We start from the raw sequence: 19,063 nt of genomic DNA, 5'->3' as shown, positions 1-19,063 counted from the left end.
TCAAAAATGATGTTGTACAACATATGTTTATCCTGCCTCCAAAAATATCTTTTGGGTTAAAGTAGATTTCCTGTCCAACAAAATCACTGAAACCAATAAAATTTGAAGAGGTGAAGAAGTTAGCTACAATTATTTGATATTTCCCCAACACACTACTTCATTTTTGGACTTTCTGGGGTTTTTTTCTTCAGGAAGAACTAAGGAATAAAGAAGCAAAATGGACACCTAGCTGAAGGCTTGCCTATGTATAAACTTTCACTGGTCAAGAAAAACACATAATTTAAGACTATTTTTGGCTGAAATGGTCAAAAAGTTGAAAGAACATTTAGAAACAAGGTTTCCATTGATTCAGTTTAAACATCAATAGACTTAATATAACCCTAAGACAGAAACTAAAGAATTAAAATCTGGACACATTTTAATTAAAATCAGTTTAAAACTAATTCAACCAATTCATCAACTTTTGCAGCCTGCATATTTAGAAAAAGTTGATGATTCAAATCACTGTCTCAGGGGTATGAAAGAACACACAGCAGAAGCTGGAAGAGTGTAAGGCTTGCAAGCCAACTGTTTTGCTAAAGGGTGAGTGAAATGGTGGGCAAAATTAATCTGCAAACTCAGTGGAAATTTTAGGACTGAATGGTATTTACTCTTGAAAAACAGATACTAAACCACTGTCTCTCCACATATAAGGAGAAAATGTATCTTTTTCTATTTAATGGACAAGCATTTTTTGTTTCTTTTTGGTTTTATTTTTTGTTTTAAAGCTTGCCTCCAATAAATTCAGCAAAGTAAGATTGAAGAGCAGTAACAGCAAATCTTATGCAATTGAGTCTTCACCCCATTACTTATCACACCGCACTGCTATTTCCAATTCCATTTTGTGTCAATCGATACACAGCCAGAAAGAATGCCTATTTTGTAGCCTTTGTAATTGCTACAATATAAATGCTGAAGTTACTTACCTATATCTTTGATAATCATCTGATTAAACATTTTATTGTTCAAAAACAATTGTCTTTCTGCCAGATATTTTTTCCTCTTTTCATATTTGCATTAAGCAAGCTCTAATCAGTTTGGTAGTTTGTACAACATGCAGCATTCACCACACTTCTTCAACACATCCATTTATCCCAGGAAAAAAACCCTTTCATGTATTTTTTTCTTAATAACTCAGTGTAAATGGCTACTAAAATCTGACATTATCAGTGCCCCTTATGATAAGAAAAATGAAAGCATATCCTGAAGTAAATTAATAACCCAGCTAGACAGCTTCTGTAGTTGGACAGTCTCGCATCACTGTGCTGCTTACTAATCATGCCCGCGTGTTTTCTCTTTGAAACATTCTTCTGTTGCTGAGCTATAATAAACAAACCATGTATGGGTGATTATGCCACTGCACTAACAATTATGAGTTGGCCCTTTTCCATTTTGCTTGTTAAAATCTGCATTAGTCATGTGGAAAGCTACTAAGCCATACAGACTCTAAAAATGCTACAGGAACGTATGGAAGTGTTTAGGACTGAAAACAAGCCATTTAAGCACTTATGTTTCTTAGCCACAGGACTATAACGCATATGAAATAACAGAATTAACAAACAAGTGGTCTCTTGCCAGTTAAGTAATAAACTGTCCTCCTACAAAGTAGTGATATGCAACCATCTTAGCCTTGAATTTATGAATTGTCATTAAAAAAATCATTCCTTTGAAATAAATCACTAAGGCAAGTTTTTTTTACTTCTTAAAGCCTTGAAAGTAACAATTCTATAATTTTACTGTGTTTTGTGCAAATTCTTGGCATATTTATAATATAGTCTGTCTAGTAGAGATACATCAGTTATTAATTTAGTCCAGAAATTCCATCAAATTAACATCCTAAATAACTAAAAAAAACCCAAGCAAGCAGAACCCACCTACTTCACTGGAATATTAGCAACAAAAAAATTGCTAACCATAAATTGCAAGTTTTCATGTGAATTCAGAAAAAGTCAGTTTGACAGTGCAGAAAAGAACATCAATGCAAGTATAAAGATATATACAGCTGTATCAAAATTAACTAAGAGTTCTCAAGGCTAAGAAACTCCTACAGCCAATAATTTTCAAACAGCACAGGATGAAAAAACAAATCCTCCCAAGGGGTAGCAGGTGGAGTGAAGTGCATGCATTCTACTCAACAGAAATCTTTTGAAATTCACAGTAAAACCTTAATCTTGAAGACCCTAGGATGAAAGGGGTTATGTAAATCGAATAAAGTCAGTCCCAGTTTTTGGGACAGCCCCACTGCTTTCTGGGATATAGAACTGCATTGTTGCATACAGCTGATCATCTCCTTAAAAAAGCTGTGAAGCTACCAGGAATACCAAAAAATCCAACTTTCTAATTTATAGCAATATTTGCATATTTCTGCACTGTTCCTTTGGGTGCTGAGCTGCTTGCAATTCCCCAAGCCCAGAGGGAAAAAAATTGAAGTTACCTTTAAAACCACCATGAGATACATGGAGCACAGAATAACCCCTAGAAGTCACAAGTCCTGGTACAGACTGTAAACGCCTCAGGTGCTCCAGTCAGGCCAGGTCACAGTGCATAGGCAGTCATATATATGGTAACAGTACAACTGCTACAAGCACCCAGCCACATAGAAGAATTAGGATGTGTTGACAAGAGGAACTCAAGTTAAAAGTATTTCCCTTCAGCCCACACATAGGGGGAGGAGGAACCCACTCCTTGTAAGTCCTGTAAATACTCAGCATGTCTTTACTACCGCGTCCATTAGTGGTATTTCTACATAGCGATGACCTCATTCTTTAGCACAGTGAATAAACATGAGAGGCAAAAAAATAAAGTATTTTGGTTGTGTATTTATCAGCATTTGGGCTCATTTAAATACTACTTGAATAATAATTATCTTTCTCAGCTGAGCACAGCATCAGGTTGGCAGACTGTGCTTCACTTCTTCTCAAAGTGACAATTAACCTTGATATCAGTCTGCAAAGTGCTCTGTACTGGCAGCAGAATAAAATTATCATTATCATATAAATCATAAAGATTCTACTGAAACTGAGATAGCTGTCATCCCTCAGCTATTTGCATTCAGTAAGGAGCAAGCAGGTTGTTGTAGAACATCTTCAGAATGCATCATCCTACAGCCACCACATTGTGGCTTTCGAGGCCGCATTTGTAGCTACCTGAAAATGCCAGCCCCAGATGTAAGCCAAAGGAGTCATGGTTAATATACATTATCAATTAAATATCACTTAGGAAGGTTTGTGATGCAGAAGGCCATTACACTTAAATCATGAATTTAAATCTGATTTACACCACAGTAATTCCAGACACAAATGAGATTTTTGAGTTGATTATGTGATGCCTATCAGCTAGACAGTATTACACAGCAATGATACTTGTTATCACCTGACCTTATTCTTCAAAGTCTGCAGCTTACAAACAACAATAAAAAAGAAAAACCAACAAAAAACCATCAAAATTAACTTTCTTAATGCTGGATCAAAATTCAGAATAGACCTCTTGCACTGATACTTAATCACTGTGTTGATAGATTGTTGAGGAATGTACTCAGACAGCTAGAATTGTAGAAGTCACGTCCACAACAGCCCATTGAAATCCCATACTAAGTAAATACATCTTCCCTTCTAGGCAGCCTGGACATGCAGGGAAGGAAGAAGATTGAGTTGTCTTCTCTAAAAATTTCCCACCTTCAAACATGTAATGACAAGCGACTGTGAAAATGTTTACAGCCATTTTTGATATGACACTTCATTTTTGTAATGTGCACACTGTGTGTCAAAGTGTTTTACTGTTCTTGCTGCTACCAACAGGACATTGCTGTGAATAAGACATGGCAGTGAAGCAGCCCTCTTTTAGAAAGTTTTATAGACTGACAGGTCTTATTTTATGTGTAAGAGAACACAAATAAACAAACAGCCAATTATGAGGAAGGGCACCTTGGATGTTGGGTTTTCACCCCCACTACAGCCAAGTATTTCTCTGAGCCAAACTACAGCAGATCTCATACAAGTACCTCAGGAAAGGGAGACAAAGAACCTGCTCTTTGTACCTGAGGCACAAAGTGACTCCAGGGATTGTTTTTGGCAGGCAATGTGGCAGATTGTATGCAGGAGATACAAGAAGCCACGGCTCTGTTTCTGACTCAGCCAGCAGTATGAGTTCTCTGAGAGGCGCAGTGCCAAGAAGTGCACTCCCATGAAGCATTTTGAATGAGCAAACCCAAGTGTGTCCCATGATCCCTGCTGCAGAAAAAGGAACATGCTCCACTGTAACATGGAGCAAGGCTAACTTTTCTCCTGTAATCAAAAGCCAGACACTCTTCCAAGAAAAGTTTCAGTCATGAATGCCCTGCCTTTTAAGCTATCCAATAAAATCTGAAATAATGGGAAGGTCCATTTTCACACTAGAGTCTTTCTCAAAATTCCTGTGGAACGCTCAAGCCCAGTTAACTCCAGCCAACAGTTTAACCTAGAATGCTTAATGAATCCCATCCATGGTTACTTCATGCTGCAGCAAAACCTGGCACTGAGTTTACTGCAGTGACTCTTAAACCAATATTCCTACAAATCCACCCTGGCTGCAAGCCCCAAATTTGGAAGGTTTTTTAAAATCCCCGGTTTGCAACCCTAAACGCCACAGCTATGAGCTTAGTAATCAATTATTTATATCAACAAATCTGAAACTGCATACTAGGCAGACATCTAATTTTTCAGTCTTAAACTTCTCTGAAAATTAAATGCATTACATTCCATCTATCTTCTCTGGAAGGGTTCTAACACGCCTAATTTTGTACGCAATACATATATTTATCCCATTTAGGCTACCTAAGATAGCAAATAATGAGACTGTACGGAATTTTAGAATTCTCTGGATTCCATCTATGGTAAAACGACCATGCAGCTGACACCATATAGTTATCCCAAGCATACTTTAATTATCTTTAAAAAATATGTATCTATTTAGCTCAGAAGCATAAAATTCTAAATACTGCTTTCTTATGTATAAACAGACCAATCATAAACTAGTGTAATAACACACTTAAAAATAAAAGCCACTTTAGAATTAAAACAACTTAAAGAGTAAAATCCAGTTTGTTACCATAGATTTTGTACATTACCCATAGAATTATGATATATACAGAAGATACTGCACTTCTGTCATAGAAAGAATAGAATTTACATTGACAATTTTAAAATTATAATAAAAAGGATAAAAATCTCTATTAGATTTATGATGTGAGTATTCAGTGGTGCTTACTGTCAGTACCTCCTAAACGAAAGTTAAATCAAACATCAGCTAATCTAGCAGAAATAAAAAGTCCTCCTACCCCAAAAACCAATGTGTACTAAAAATGAGGCAATCATTTTGAAAGAATGGAATTATTCACTATTTTTTCCCTGCATAATAACACTGTTTTCTGATAAAGAAATTTTACTATGAAGTCACTGCTGAATTTTATACAAAAAGACTGCCTACAGCAAGATAATCCAGAACAAATACCTTTAAAAGCTTTAAAATTCTTAGAGGCTATGCTAAACTCCAAATTCTATACAAGTTACAGTAAGACATAAATAAATTAAAAACCCAATACAACAACACCCAAATCAGAAAAGACCTTTATAAATTTAAGATTTAAGTTGTCAGCTATGTCGTTACTCTAAGAGTAATTGCTGTAACTGTGTACAGCTTATTCTTCAAATGTAACTCAATCTACTAAACTGAACACAAACCCTTGTATTTCAGTCTTACTTACAGAATCACCATCTTGGCCTCCCCAATATTTACAACATTAAAAGGCTACACGTGTCATGAAAGCATATTATCACTCACCTATATCCTTCTCTAGGCACAGTATGCATCTCCAGTTAACAAAGGCCACATAAATATGGCTTTTGTGCCAAGCAGACAGTAAATTAGGTATTTGACTACACATTTCTCCCTAAAAAACCCCAGAATGTTAACATTAATCAGAGGAAACTTCAGATTCTGGCATAAATTTGACTATCACATAAAAGGTAATATTTAAAATACATAATGCCTTACCACACAAACACGAGCTGCCATATGTGAGGCACTGCTAAGCATGGTTTCTATTAAGCCAATACACAGTAACTGGCTTCTTTCCAAGCAACATGGAAGTATTTAAAAACCCTGTTTAATCCAATTCCACAGCCTTGAAACAAAAATAAATTAAAGTGTTGCAAGAACTGTTAAAATGAAAAATTAAAGGCATGTAAATAAGTGAAAAAAAATTGTCAGAGAAAATGAAAACAAAGATTATTTCAAGTAGATATCTTAATTGTAATTAGTAACATTTGGCATGTTTATATGATTCAAAGCTGCAGCCAATTAGATACCCCAAAAAGCTTGTAACAAAGCTGCAAATGTGTAAGTACAGCATAAATAAGTTTTATTGCTCACCAAGAAAACAGCATCCAGATCAATTTCCTAGTTTGTTTCCAAAGTATTGCAAAGCATGCTCTGTTACTAGTTCATGACTTCTCAGTCCTAAACTGCAGCTTTTCTGCCAGGAGATTTTGGAAAACAATTTCATTGAATTCAATCTCTTAATTGTTATTCTCCACACTTTCCATATATATCAAGAGCAAAAGAAATATTACAGCATTGCCTTAAATTGTCATGACTATGCAAAACCCAAAACAAAATCAGCAACAACAAAAAGCCAAAACAAACAAACAAACAATACCCCCCCCCAAAGTTAATAGCTGCTAAAAAGCTGTACAATTGTGGAATTGGAACTGATTTTTTTTTTAAATAGATTTCCAAGGGGAGCAGATTTAAGTACTACAAGGAAAGGAAGAATTCAAATTCTCCTCAAATGTGGTTTACTGAAGACAACAGTATTAGGCAGTTAAGAGATTGTGCCATTTGCTGAAGGAAACAAATACTTCATTATGCTGTCAGTCCCAACCAACAGACAAAATATCTTCCATTTCCCTCATTTATTCAATAATGAGTAAATTACTAAAGGGTAATGAGCTGCTGATAAAAGCGTGTTTTTTACATGATTATCATGAAATGGCAGTGCCTGCTTGTTCAGTGCAGTAGTACCTAATACAGTCAGACTTTCAAATAATTCTCTTCTATCAAATTTCTGTAAAGAAATTGACCCTTACATAGTTTTCATACTAGAAATTAGTTTACATGTAGCAGGGGAAAAAAAGAAAAACCCCACAAAAATAACTAACTATATATAAAATCTACACATTCAGGTATTTCTTTGCAAAGTCTTCTAGCAATGATGTCTCAGTCAAGGTGGTTTTGCTTCCCTTGCTGGCAAGCAATGATTGTTTATTTAATGCATTTCTTTTAGGGGTTGGGGGGAAGGGTTTTTGTGTGTATGTGTGCATTTTATGATGGCTTTAGTGAGATTACAAAAACATGCATATAAAATACCAGTTTTATAATGAAATCAAATTCTGGCTCATAGGAAAAACAAAAAAACAAACCAAAAAATCTCCCACCCTAAACCAACACCTTTGTTTAGCTATTTAGGAGAAGGCAAAAGAAATGTCTATGAAAGGTGTTCTGAAAAATTCTGGAGCTGAAAGCATTGGAGAATGCTCTTGTACACCCTAGGAGACTGACTTACAAAGACCAGCTGTAACTCAATATGAAACTGCTGGAAAAGAATTCCTCTGTTCAGAATTCCCCACACTAAAAGCATCAAAGTGTTTCGTTTTACACTTGTTACAGTTCTTCACACCACCTTCCCCAAGTTACAATTGAAACCAGAGATTTAGTTATCTTCTACACAGAGCACATTGCAAATATCAAGGAACCCTCCCATATCCATCACAGGCTGCTTTTTGAGCATTTTTCTGCCCTTTCCTGCTTCAAGGAACGAGTGATCTTCCTGACCCCTCCTTATGCCCCAGCCTCATTTTCCTGCTTCAGCTGTGCCATGGGATGTGCTCTGGCATCTCCCTGACCTTCCAGATCTGCACTCACACGGTGCTGGCTGAAGTACTCTTATTCTTCTCTAACACTAGTTTCTCTTTTCTTCTCCTCCTGGGAGAGAAGCTGTCATCATTCAAAAACTGGGAGAACTGGCAGAAATCATGTGGAGGTATTGTTAAGCTGGGAGGTATTAATGGGTGTTGTCAGACAGTTCCTTACATCCTCATCGCTGAGTGAAGTTGCCAGACCTGGCAGGCAGCCAGAGGCAGGTTCCCTTTACTGCCTTTCTTTCTTTTATTTCCTCTCCTGCCTTCATGAAGGTTGCTAACATTTCAAGCCACCAATGGCAACAACACATCCTGAAGCTTTTGAGTGTTGCATGTAACCAATCCTAAAAATCACCCCACAACCACAAGCAACAATGCAATCAAGCAGATATTGAAAACTTAGTTTATTCAACAAGAAAAAAAAGTTCAGTGCCCTCTAATAATTTTTCATATCATAGATTTTCAAAGATATCAGATCACTAAAAAAACCAGCTATATTTTTGATGGTCTTCCAAATACCCTGCATCTTGACACATGGAAGACCCATGAAAAGAAACATCTGTGTTATTTTTAAAAAACAGATGCTTTGTAAACAATATGACATCGAAAGGTCATTTTTACAGTGAAAATAAACAGATATTTTTAAAGAAATGTTTTAATATAGTTACATAATTCAGAGCTTAAAGCATGAGCTATGGTTCTGCGCTGTCTAAAAGAAAATAAGTAAAGCAATGAAAAGTATAATTACATATTAAAAAGGAACCTCACCCAAGCTACTTCAAGGTACCAAGGTAATACAATATAAAAACCTCACCAGTTAAAAAACCCAGCAATCTAATTCAAGTGACAAAATACAGTATGATTTCTATTATAAAATATAATCTCAGTGTGACTGTTAACTTTCATATCTTTGGGACATGTTTCTTGCTGCTTTTGAAGCAGAAAGGGACTCAAAAGTAAAACATAAAGCTGTTGCAATGAGTACTGAAATCTTCCACCCATCCTTAGCCTCGGTTGTTGATACATCATGGATTCAAAACCAACAGGATCCTGCACTCTAGTATAAACCACTTCCATGCTTATCTTTTTGACTAAGTTTTGCTATTTGCTGTAAATTCTAAAGAGACCAGACTAAGGTATATACGAAGTTCTGTGTCATATGTTCTCACAAAGGTGACTAGCAGCAGATGAAAATAAGTCTATACAGGCAGACCGTAAACTCCATGAGTAACACAACGGGAAGGGAGCCTGAATTCAGGCTGGAAATGTTTGCAAAGAAAAACGTTCAGAGAAAGCATTTCTTACTCCACTTTTTCATCCTGCTCACACATTAGCATCACATGAGTCACAGCCGTGTGCCTGTGGCAACAGACCGATGCCTCCCCAAGTCAAACAATCAAAATCACTGAGCACAATTGCAGGGTAGATACTTGCTGTACCTGCTGCTCCAGGTCCCTCCACTTCTCTCCCTCTGCATTTTAGAGCAAGGCTGACCACCTTCTCTCTCCCAGTCCTTCCCTGATATTGTGCTCCCTTTTGTTTTCTGCTCCTGACACTTGTGCCATCCCTTTAGCTTTAAAGTAGCGCTAGGTAGGAGTATAAACATGGCCCCAAGAACAGTAACTCAAATTGTTGGAATTCACATAATCCCATGGAGTTGTGAAGATGCGTGGCTCAACATTTCAGCAAAAACAGAGTCAAAGCAGTATTAAACAGAAATGTTGGACTCCATACAGTCACTAATAGTACAAGAGATATCCACGAGGCACACTGACCTCTCTCCCTAAGTCAAACTGAAAATGTTGCCCTTCCACTTGGCTCTTCTCAACATCATCCCAAAGAGAACTGTTTTAAGTATTATCAGTGTGATTTGTTTTCAAAAGCAAAATACTAGAATCACATATGCTGGTTGCTTATCAATTTTACAGACAGTATAAAAAGCAAGGAATTAATGTAATGATTACAAACAAATGGAAGAGATAAGACTACACACAGGATTTTAAACTTATTGTTTTAGAATGAGAGTCATTCTGCCCACTAAGCTGCACAGTCCTTAACAGTGTATTTCTGAGCCCCAAGCATCACCTACATTGCTAGAGAGTAAAAGAAATGAAATGTAAAGAACATAATAGGAATTGCAGTAAATACACAGAAAAGAGAAGAATGATAAAAAGCACACCAGAGAACAACAAAAGAAAACATGAAGGGGAAGATAGGTAAGATCGGTTACTTAATAGAAAATTTTGAGCAGTTGCTCCAAGTGGCGTCCACAGAGAGCTGCTATTCACTTCATGCTGGCTCTCCTTGTTTCCAGCTGCTAAGTTCACATTGAAAGAAGCTAAAAATACATGAAATACTTTCCAAATATTATTTTCCCATGTAAGCAATTGGTATAAGTTGTCACAGAGAAGTTGTCCTCTTGCCAGTGAGAAGGGAAATACTACACAAGAAGTTGCATTCTATGAAATCATTTGTCTCATGCACAATGCAGCCGAAAATATGGGGAGGATTGAAAAGGCATTATTTTAGCTACAAGTATTTCCAACTGTTCCTCCCTTTCAGTAAGGCAATATAGGAAAATGACACTTAAATATGAGGATCTTATCACCTGTGAGAAAAGCTATACTCTGCACTACTCAGGAGCATAATATGTGTGCCATTTCTAGCAATCAAGCTTTGATATTTCAATGAGAGGAAAAAAAAGACAGGAGTGGCAAATGTCTACAGTTTAGGTATACCATCTCCTGACAAACTGAAATTTCACAATGCTGCAGATTTAAAACATAAATGGCACTGCTTTGAATTCAGGACTGTCCTTGCCAGTAAATTCAGCTTATTACAAAAGTAAAATAGGGGAAGGGATGGGACAACTCATACTGAAAACCATCCAGTTCTTTCTGTTAAATGTGAAGTATAACAGGCTTTTTTATGACATGCCTTCCTCCAAAAATAGCAATGATTACACTGCTCACCTCCCACACCCCACACCCCACACCCCCCTCCCCAGCTTGGCTTTTTTACATGTAGAACATTATACAGTCTCAGTCCTGAGGAAGGAGCCAAAGTTTGTGGAGCCAAGAGGACTCACTCCATTGCCCAGTACCCAAACTACAGAAAAGGAAGTAGGGAGGCAGGCGACTCTAATTTCTTATAGTATTAAATCTTTTAAAGCCAAAGTGACAGATTTTGTAGGAACTCTGAAACCCACAGCTTTCCACAGTTTTGGAAAGATGCTGCAAGTCCCAGCAGTGATAATCCGCCGATTCCAAGGCACATTTGTGAGCAAGACTTTTTTGTCTTCCAAACAAACACAAAGATTATACAGTCTATTCTCTTCACAAGGATGAGGCAGGGGAAATGTTAAGATCACAGCTGCTGCAGCAGTGGAAGCTGCAGCTGCCTTGGAGCTTGTAGCGACTGTGTAGCCTGCCATGCAATTGAGGGATGCTACTGTGCTACAGATACTGTTCCATTTGGGGCTTTTTTCATGAATGGAAGAAACCTGAAGCTTTGGCCTGCTGTAGTTAGTGAAAAGTCTTGCAAATTATTTTGCAATACTCCACCTAAGTTCCAATTCAGCTCAACAGCTTTTCTATCAGATCTTCCTAAGCAGCTATTTAAGATAGCTGTATTCTTGAATAATACTTTCTTCACACCTCCTATGACATTTAGTTTTCAGAATTATCACATTCCTATTGCCCAGTCATTATTTATTTTATGTATGAAGGAGTACATACAGTGAAAGTAAGATGGAATCACAACCATTTCAAGCAACCTACATCTGGAATGAACTTACCTTTATGAAATATGGTTAGGCTTTTTAATAGAAAAAGCTAACACGTCTTTTAAGAATGACCTAAATTTCACTAAAACTAAGAAAGGATCTATCAGTACTTTAAGATATACTGTACAATAGCTCAGCTTTCCTCATTATTCTAAAGAATCATGCCTGGCTGATGTATTTATTTTGTAACATTTAACTATAACAGAAAATAGATGAAGTTTAAATGAAAACACTGTTTAGACTATGTCAACAAAGCATAAACTAAATGAAGTGATTCTGCATTGACTATAAAAACATATTTGCTAATATTAAAGTTACTAATGGTTCTCTATCAATCTATTACAACATGAAGTAATTCTGCATCTTAAGAACTGCGTTAAAGCAGCAGACACATGAAGTTAGATGTGATTTTGCAAAACAGCATCATGGAGTGCACTTTATTGCTGTTTTATCATTAGTGTAAATAATTCAACAAACCCATGAAATCTCCTGATTACTTGTTTTTTTTTTTTGTAAATTGCAAGTCACTAAAGGGCTTTCCACTCAGACAGTCAATGCTTACTTTACACTTGCTAGCAAAAAAAAAAATCAAATATAATAGTATCTTGTATACTGAAACAAGTGCTTTGTTATAAAGAGAAGGCTTCAGAAAACCAGAAAAAAATGACACTGCTGTAAAAACCTGTATGCCTTTTACTCTCAGTTCAAAGACTTAACCATTCTTCTACAACAGACTGAAGTTTCATATTCATCTCAGCAAATCAATCCGCTAATAGGCATCAGTCATCAACACCGAAGTAAAATCTGCCACATGAAACAGCTTTGATGTGATTGAAGACTCACACATAGTCGTAAGTATGACAGAACAGCTTAGCTATTAAAATGTTTTATCCAGCAAAAAACTGTTCATCCTAATTGACTGAAATACTCTTTGAATGCTATTATTGCAAGGCTACTTCACTAAGCAGCGCCTTGGCACATAGCCACTTGACTTATATCTTGAGATCCAGCACAACCACATCAAATCTTGTTAGAGTATTTTCTTACACACACTTTTGTCAAGAGACCAAAACAATAAAGCTGACTGTCATTTTTACAACCAGTTGCTTAGTTAATTCGATACCGAAACATACTGGGATTCATTATAAATGCTGCATGCAATCAGCCATTTCTATCAATCTTTCTTTTTAGTTCAGTAACAGAATGAAACCTACTAACCACATCAGTTGAGATGGGTTGACAGGACTGGGTGGAAGCTATTCTTCTGCACTGAGCCAAACCCCTCACCATGAGAGGTGCAGTAGCAGGGACTTCTTTAAACAGCAATGCACAGCCCTGGCCCAGCTCCAACACTGACCATATGTCACAAGCTGACAGATAAGAAGCCCGAGACAGCCATCTGAAAACAACTGTACACAGCCCCAGCCACCAGACAGTGAGGGTTTCAAGGTCTACCTCATCATTCATTTCAAAGCCAATTTTAAACATACCAGAAGGAAATATGCTTGACAAAAAAAACACAAGCTGCCCCCCCACCTCTCAAACCAAACCAAATCAAACCACAACAAAATGAAACACCGAAACCAAGCAAGCACACAGTCATTATCAGAAAGTCTATATGATGCTATACTCTAACTCAGAAAGTGTCCATTGAATATCACAATTGATTGCAACAACCACAGTCAGAAAATTACTAACAGTTTGTGCCTGTAACACTCTCCTTTCTCCATTATATTCGCAGTGTATTAACAAGTTGCAAAGAAAGGAGCCAAATATACCCAGCAACTGCCACCAAGATTACATTTCACAGAATCAAAAAAAACATTATTGATTTAATATCTGAAATGAAGGATGATTTGGTATTTGTCCTGTATCTATTAATGCATCACAGAGTTCATCCATTTATGCCACTACTTTTGTTACCAGAAAGTGTGTCATATCAATTCTTTATATGTAGGCAACATATTATCTCTCAGATCTTATTCCAAAATTACTAAATGATCAGCACAAAAAAATAACTAAAATTTACTTCAGTCCCCTATGCCATTTCCACAGATCCATACATTTAATTTCCATATTCCAAATTAATAAAATCCAGGTGAACTTACCTACAGTTCGGAGGAGGGTCTAATGTAATTTCTGCAAGTTCTTTCTGAATTCTTGAAAGAAAAAAAAGATACTATCAGGACTTTTTTCCCATCTGTTTTTTTCAACTTTATGAACATTTTTACATCAATCAATAGTAACAAAATATAATTCTTAGAATTTCTGACTGAAAGTTGATCTATATTGTTTCATGAAAATGTGCAAGAACATGTAGAATAAAAACTAAATATTTTCTGAAAAATGAACATCCAGTATGGAACAAATGCCATGAGCAGCCACCTAGAAAATCACACTTTTTCCATAGGTCAGGAATCTCAGCTCCTTGGCTCACTTACACAATTACTAAATATCGCATATACCCTCTTTCTCTATTTCCCCTCCGACTATATGCCTTGCAGTTCTTGCCCTCCAGAATATTTAGCTTCTTAATAATGTATATTGTATTGGCAGGGAAAAAAAAACCCAGCTCAAAGGAAAATTGCCCAGAATAAGCCCACCCAGGACTTCACAACCTCCTACATATACTGGGGGGCTGATATCAGCTTCCCCCAAAGGGAAGTGCTCCAGCTCCCTGGTCAGCCTGGGGACCTGCTGCTGGGCTTGCTCTGATACCTGCCTTCTTTTTACTGAGGGGATAAAACTGGTAAATGCTATTCCAGATACAGTCTAATGAGAGCTGTGTAAAGGCAGATAAATCTCTTTCATTTGCCTGTGGACTATGCTTCTGTTAATACCTCCCAGGAGGCAGCCCAGCCTTTGTCGCTGCCTCACACTGAGCCTGCTGTTTGCCAAGGCTCCCACATCCTTCTGAGCAGAGATGATCCCCAGTGTGTATCTGAGCAAGGGCTAAGTCCTCCCCGCATCCATGGTGTTCATTTGTCCTTGTTGAATTTCATGAGTTCTCTGTCAACCCTCTCCTGCAGCCCGGCCTGATCCCTCTGAGCCGTAGCCTTGCCCTGGTGTGTACAAGCTGCTTGTCATCTGAAAACTTCTCACTGCACTCTGCCATGTCCTCCAGATCACCAATAAAGACATTACAGGCATCCTGCCAGAGCTCTTCCTCCAGGGAGAGCAACTTCGTTGTTAAGAATTTCTGGATATTCCCAGGCTGATGCTTCCCAGCCAAGTCCTTGAATAGCTTATCTCTGCCACAGCTGGCAATGGGGGCTCTTTTCCCTTACACCAGCATCTGCATCAGAGCCAGCATCTTGACCTCTGAAGAAATTTAAGTATGCAGAATATGATACAGAGCTCCCAAAGGAACTTGTAGGAGTTTACAGTTCCCAAAGACTTGCCAGACTATGATGCCATAAGCAGGACTGCGAATGCCACCTTCCCTATAAACTGTATCCAAGGCTTTTTTCATAGGCTACTTCAGTGCAAAAACATAAACATGTAGAAGGAGGAAGGAAAAGAAAAACAATTCAATACATCTTTAGTAGTTTCTTCTTGCCTTCTCCTTCACAAGATTTCATGTACAGAGCAGATTGCTATTTCTATTACTCCCTACACTAAAAAAGAAATAATAACACAGTAATACCACTCAAATTCATGAGATAGGTGCTCAAGCCACAAGCCAAAGGTTCACGCCTGACCTACACATATCTTGTTAAAAACGACTGCTATCCATTTTGCATATAAATATAGGTAAAGAAAATGACTTATCAAAATAAGCATTCAGGTATATTGGCATATATAAAGCAAAAAAGAGCAGTTTAATTCTTTATATATTGCTACAATCCAAACACAATCTTGCATGTTTAGGAGTCTCACAGCCAGTATCAAAATTCCCCTTATGCCACTAAGAATTGATTTTATGGCTCTAATGAATAAATGGACCAACAGCAGTAGAAGAACTGCCTGAACCAGGAACTCAAGCCTTTATCATTCACATTCTGAAATAATCAGGACATACGTAAGATTTGTAGGCAGAGGTAATAATCATTTATTAAGACCTGATGACATCATTGAAAAGATAAAAATACTCTTCCAGATGCTTAGATTTTCTTTAACTTCTATGCATATAAATACAGGCAAAGTAAATGGCTTACCAAAATAAGCATTCAGGTATATTGGCATATATAATATAAAATGCCCCTGCATGTACCAAATGCTCACACCCAGCTTGCTGCCATCTGAAAACTTTAGCGTGGATTCTGCCATATCCTCCAGGTCACCCCATAAAGACATGACAGGCATCCTGCCAGAGTTTTAACTCCAGGGAGGGCAACTTTGTTGTTAAGGATTTCTGGACATTCCCAAGCTGATGCTTCCAAGTCAAGCCCTTGAATAGCTGAGTGTATATACCCTACATACACACAAACACACAAGCTTATTTCTGTAGAGGGGAAGCAATTTGATCTTTACTTGCTTTTTCTACTCATTGAGATGTTTGCACCTGCAGTGTATAGAATTCCTCCAATAAATATCATAATTTTTTTATAAAAACACAGGCACAGTCTGCTTAATCAAACACAAAATCATTGTAGTAACACTGAAAGTCATCCCATTTTTTAATTAGTGAATTTTAAGGCCAACAAAAATGTTGTTTTAAAAGTTAGCCCATTTGAAACAATCCTAACAAATCACAACTTTTAGAAGGGAGATCTTATAACTATGGGAATGCTTAAAATATTTCTTCTGTATATTACAAAATTCTGCCATGATTTTGAAATTTATACTACCACAAATTCAAACTATAGAAAACCTAGGCTGCATGGAAACTTAAATTTTGTGGTTTATGAGTTGTTTTGCTTTCTCAGCCTTTTTTAAAGTTACAGAATGATGGCATTGCACTTGTTTTTGGAGTCAGAGATCATTCCTTTGTTTTACATATAGTTGTAAAAATTGTTAATATTTCATGGCATTAGAGTGAGTACGAGGCGCATCAAGAATGGATTGACAACTTCAACAACTTCAGTCCTAGATCAAAATCTTTACATTCTTCCTCCTAAATCCTAACCCACGTTCCTTACATTCTGAAAACAAAACAGTCTCATTTTCTCCATCTGTTCTAGTTCAACCCAAAACTTCTAATGCCAAGAGCACTAAAATGGCCCTTTATCAAGCTATTCTGTGATTGAGCAGACACAGACAAACCACCTTTCTGCCTCAAGATGTAAAAATTGATCAGATCGTACTGTCTATTAATGTTCAAAAGACATCATTGCTCTTGCAAATACCTAAGACAAAGATGTTTAATTCATGATCATTTTTATACAAACAGGATAAACATATTCGTACAATACTGTCCATCAATTGCTCCTCAGCAAGCTGTCCATGTTTATTCTCCTGCTCTGTGGTGTCCCAAACTAAAATTAATTTATACACCTTACATTTCTTTTGTTGCAACCTTAATTTACCTTGCATTCACGCTGAGAGCTCATTCATAAACAGTTTCTGTAGAACAGCTGACACGTAGCTTGTTCACATGTCACAGCACTCAAAGTTACAATTAAATCATCGGACAGCATCCCAGAGAGCCTTGCACTGATAGAGACCTCCAGTGTGCAAGCTGCCCTTCGTCTGCACGTGCCCTGGCACTCGCCTCTATCCCCATTGAGCTGCCCTCAGAATCTGCCATGGGAGAGGACGTTCCTCATTTCCTTCGCTGACCGCAGAGGTCTCACCGCGATTAAATGCGGCCTCCGGCAACAAAAAATTTTTTTTCAGGGTCCTTTCTGGCATCTGTTTATTTGGATATTCTGCCTCAATAACAGTTATGTTTAAAAATGTCAGAGAGGAAAAACCTTCTATATTGAAATAATTACATATATCCAGTTTATATTTAAACTAATGACACTATGGTTTATTACATATTGGACAATGGAGACGAGGGCAGGGGGTGAGGCCCTTGCTGGTAATCAAAGCCCTGGGCTGCACACATAAGACATTTAATTTGCAATGTCAGATCTGATACTTTGTTTGGTCTTAGAGAAGTCATCTGACTCTTCCCTCTCATGTATATACACACACATATATAAAAAAAAATCCCTCCATTTAACTAACAGAAAAGAACAAACACAGTTGCCTTCCAGTAACGGTGCAATGGTTAATCTACTCGTAAATTCAGAAGCATGAAAGTACATTGTGGATTTCAAATATTATTAATTCTCACAGACACATATTTACTACTTTACCAAGCCATGAGGGACTGAGTTGTTTCCTTCATGACACAATTCCCTAAAGCTAAGAAAGATGTGAACATGTTAGAGAATCTCCCAACCTTATTAATAGGAAATTAAATAAAGGACCACATGACAATAAACTCTTTCTACCACATCTGCTTTTCTAAACTACATGTCTCTCTACCCATAAAAGCCAGATGAATCAATAGCTTATATCAAAGAATATACTACTTAGAACATAGTTAAAAATGCAGTCACTGGTATGTATTTCAATACTAAACAAATTGTGACTGAGCAGGAAATTGATCTAAAGATGGTTAGTTTCATACTGGAGGAAAGGAAATATTCTCACCTACTTATTAAAAGATGGATAAATTACAAGGATATTTCTTGTAACAAAAAGCACTCCATATTTTGCCATCATATTCAACATGCTAAATATCATTTCCAGATTCTATGATAAACCTCAGGAAAAAAAATATAAGGGGGGGGCAGGAAATACTCAGTTTTGTTGAATTTTGAACCAATTTAATCTATCACTTATTTGCTACTCCTTAAGACTGCAACTTCTTTGAATAATTAAAAGATTACAACTAAAGTTGTACAGTTCACAATTTGTTGTAGGCACAGATATTTATTTAAAAATGTCAGGACTGGACATAAAGGTTTACAGATTTTCAACTGGCAACTTCAGGAGCCAAGCAAAACAATACATTTATTTGTTGAGCTACCATGTCAGCCAAGAATGGTTACACTTCTCTCAATCCAAAGGTCATGCCAAGATTTGCTACTTAAGAGGTAACAAGATGCCTGCTGTTTTCAAGGACAGCAATTCAATTCCATGTCTGAACTGTAATTGTGATATGCAGCAAGTTTCTCAATCTTGACATGTTGGGTAAGAAAGGTTGCTATTTAAGGTGATGCCCTCTGGGTGAGGAAAATTGAAGGACCGGTACACTGCACGACATATGCTGTAAGCTATTACACCTGTATAGCAGCTAGTCCTGAAGTATTAACAGAGAAGGACAGCATGTGATGGCATTCTGCCTTCT

The 19,063-nt window shown here is 37.1% G+C and overlaps 1 protein-coding gene across 2 annotated transcripts in view; it reads right to left on the bottom strand.

The window, feature by feature from the left end:
- LOC136569946 (ubiquitin-conjugating enzyme E2 E2) overlaps positions 1 to 19,063 on the bottom strand; it is a 201,348-nt gene that overhangs the window by 174,357 nt on the left and 7,928 nt on the right. For both annotated transcript variants that reach the window (XM_066570438.1, XM_066570353.1), the window contains exon 3: positions 13,887 to 13,937. In XM_066570438.1, coding sequence (XP_066426535.1) covers positions 13,887 to 13,937 — 51 coding nt within the window. The remainder of the gene's footprint in view (positions 1 to 13,886; positions 13,938 to 19,063) is intronic.

Source organism: Molothrus aeneus, chromosome 1 (genome assembly GCF_037042795.1).
Source record: "Molothrus aeneus isolate 106 chromosome 1, BPBGC_Maene_1.0, whole genome shotgun sequence".
NCBI lineage: Eukaryota > Metazoa > Chordata > Aves > Passeriformes > Icteridae > Molothrus > Molothrus aeneus.
The sequence above is the reverse complement of the archived record's forward strand: the minus strand, read 5'-3'. Positions and strand labels throughout refer to the sequence as shown.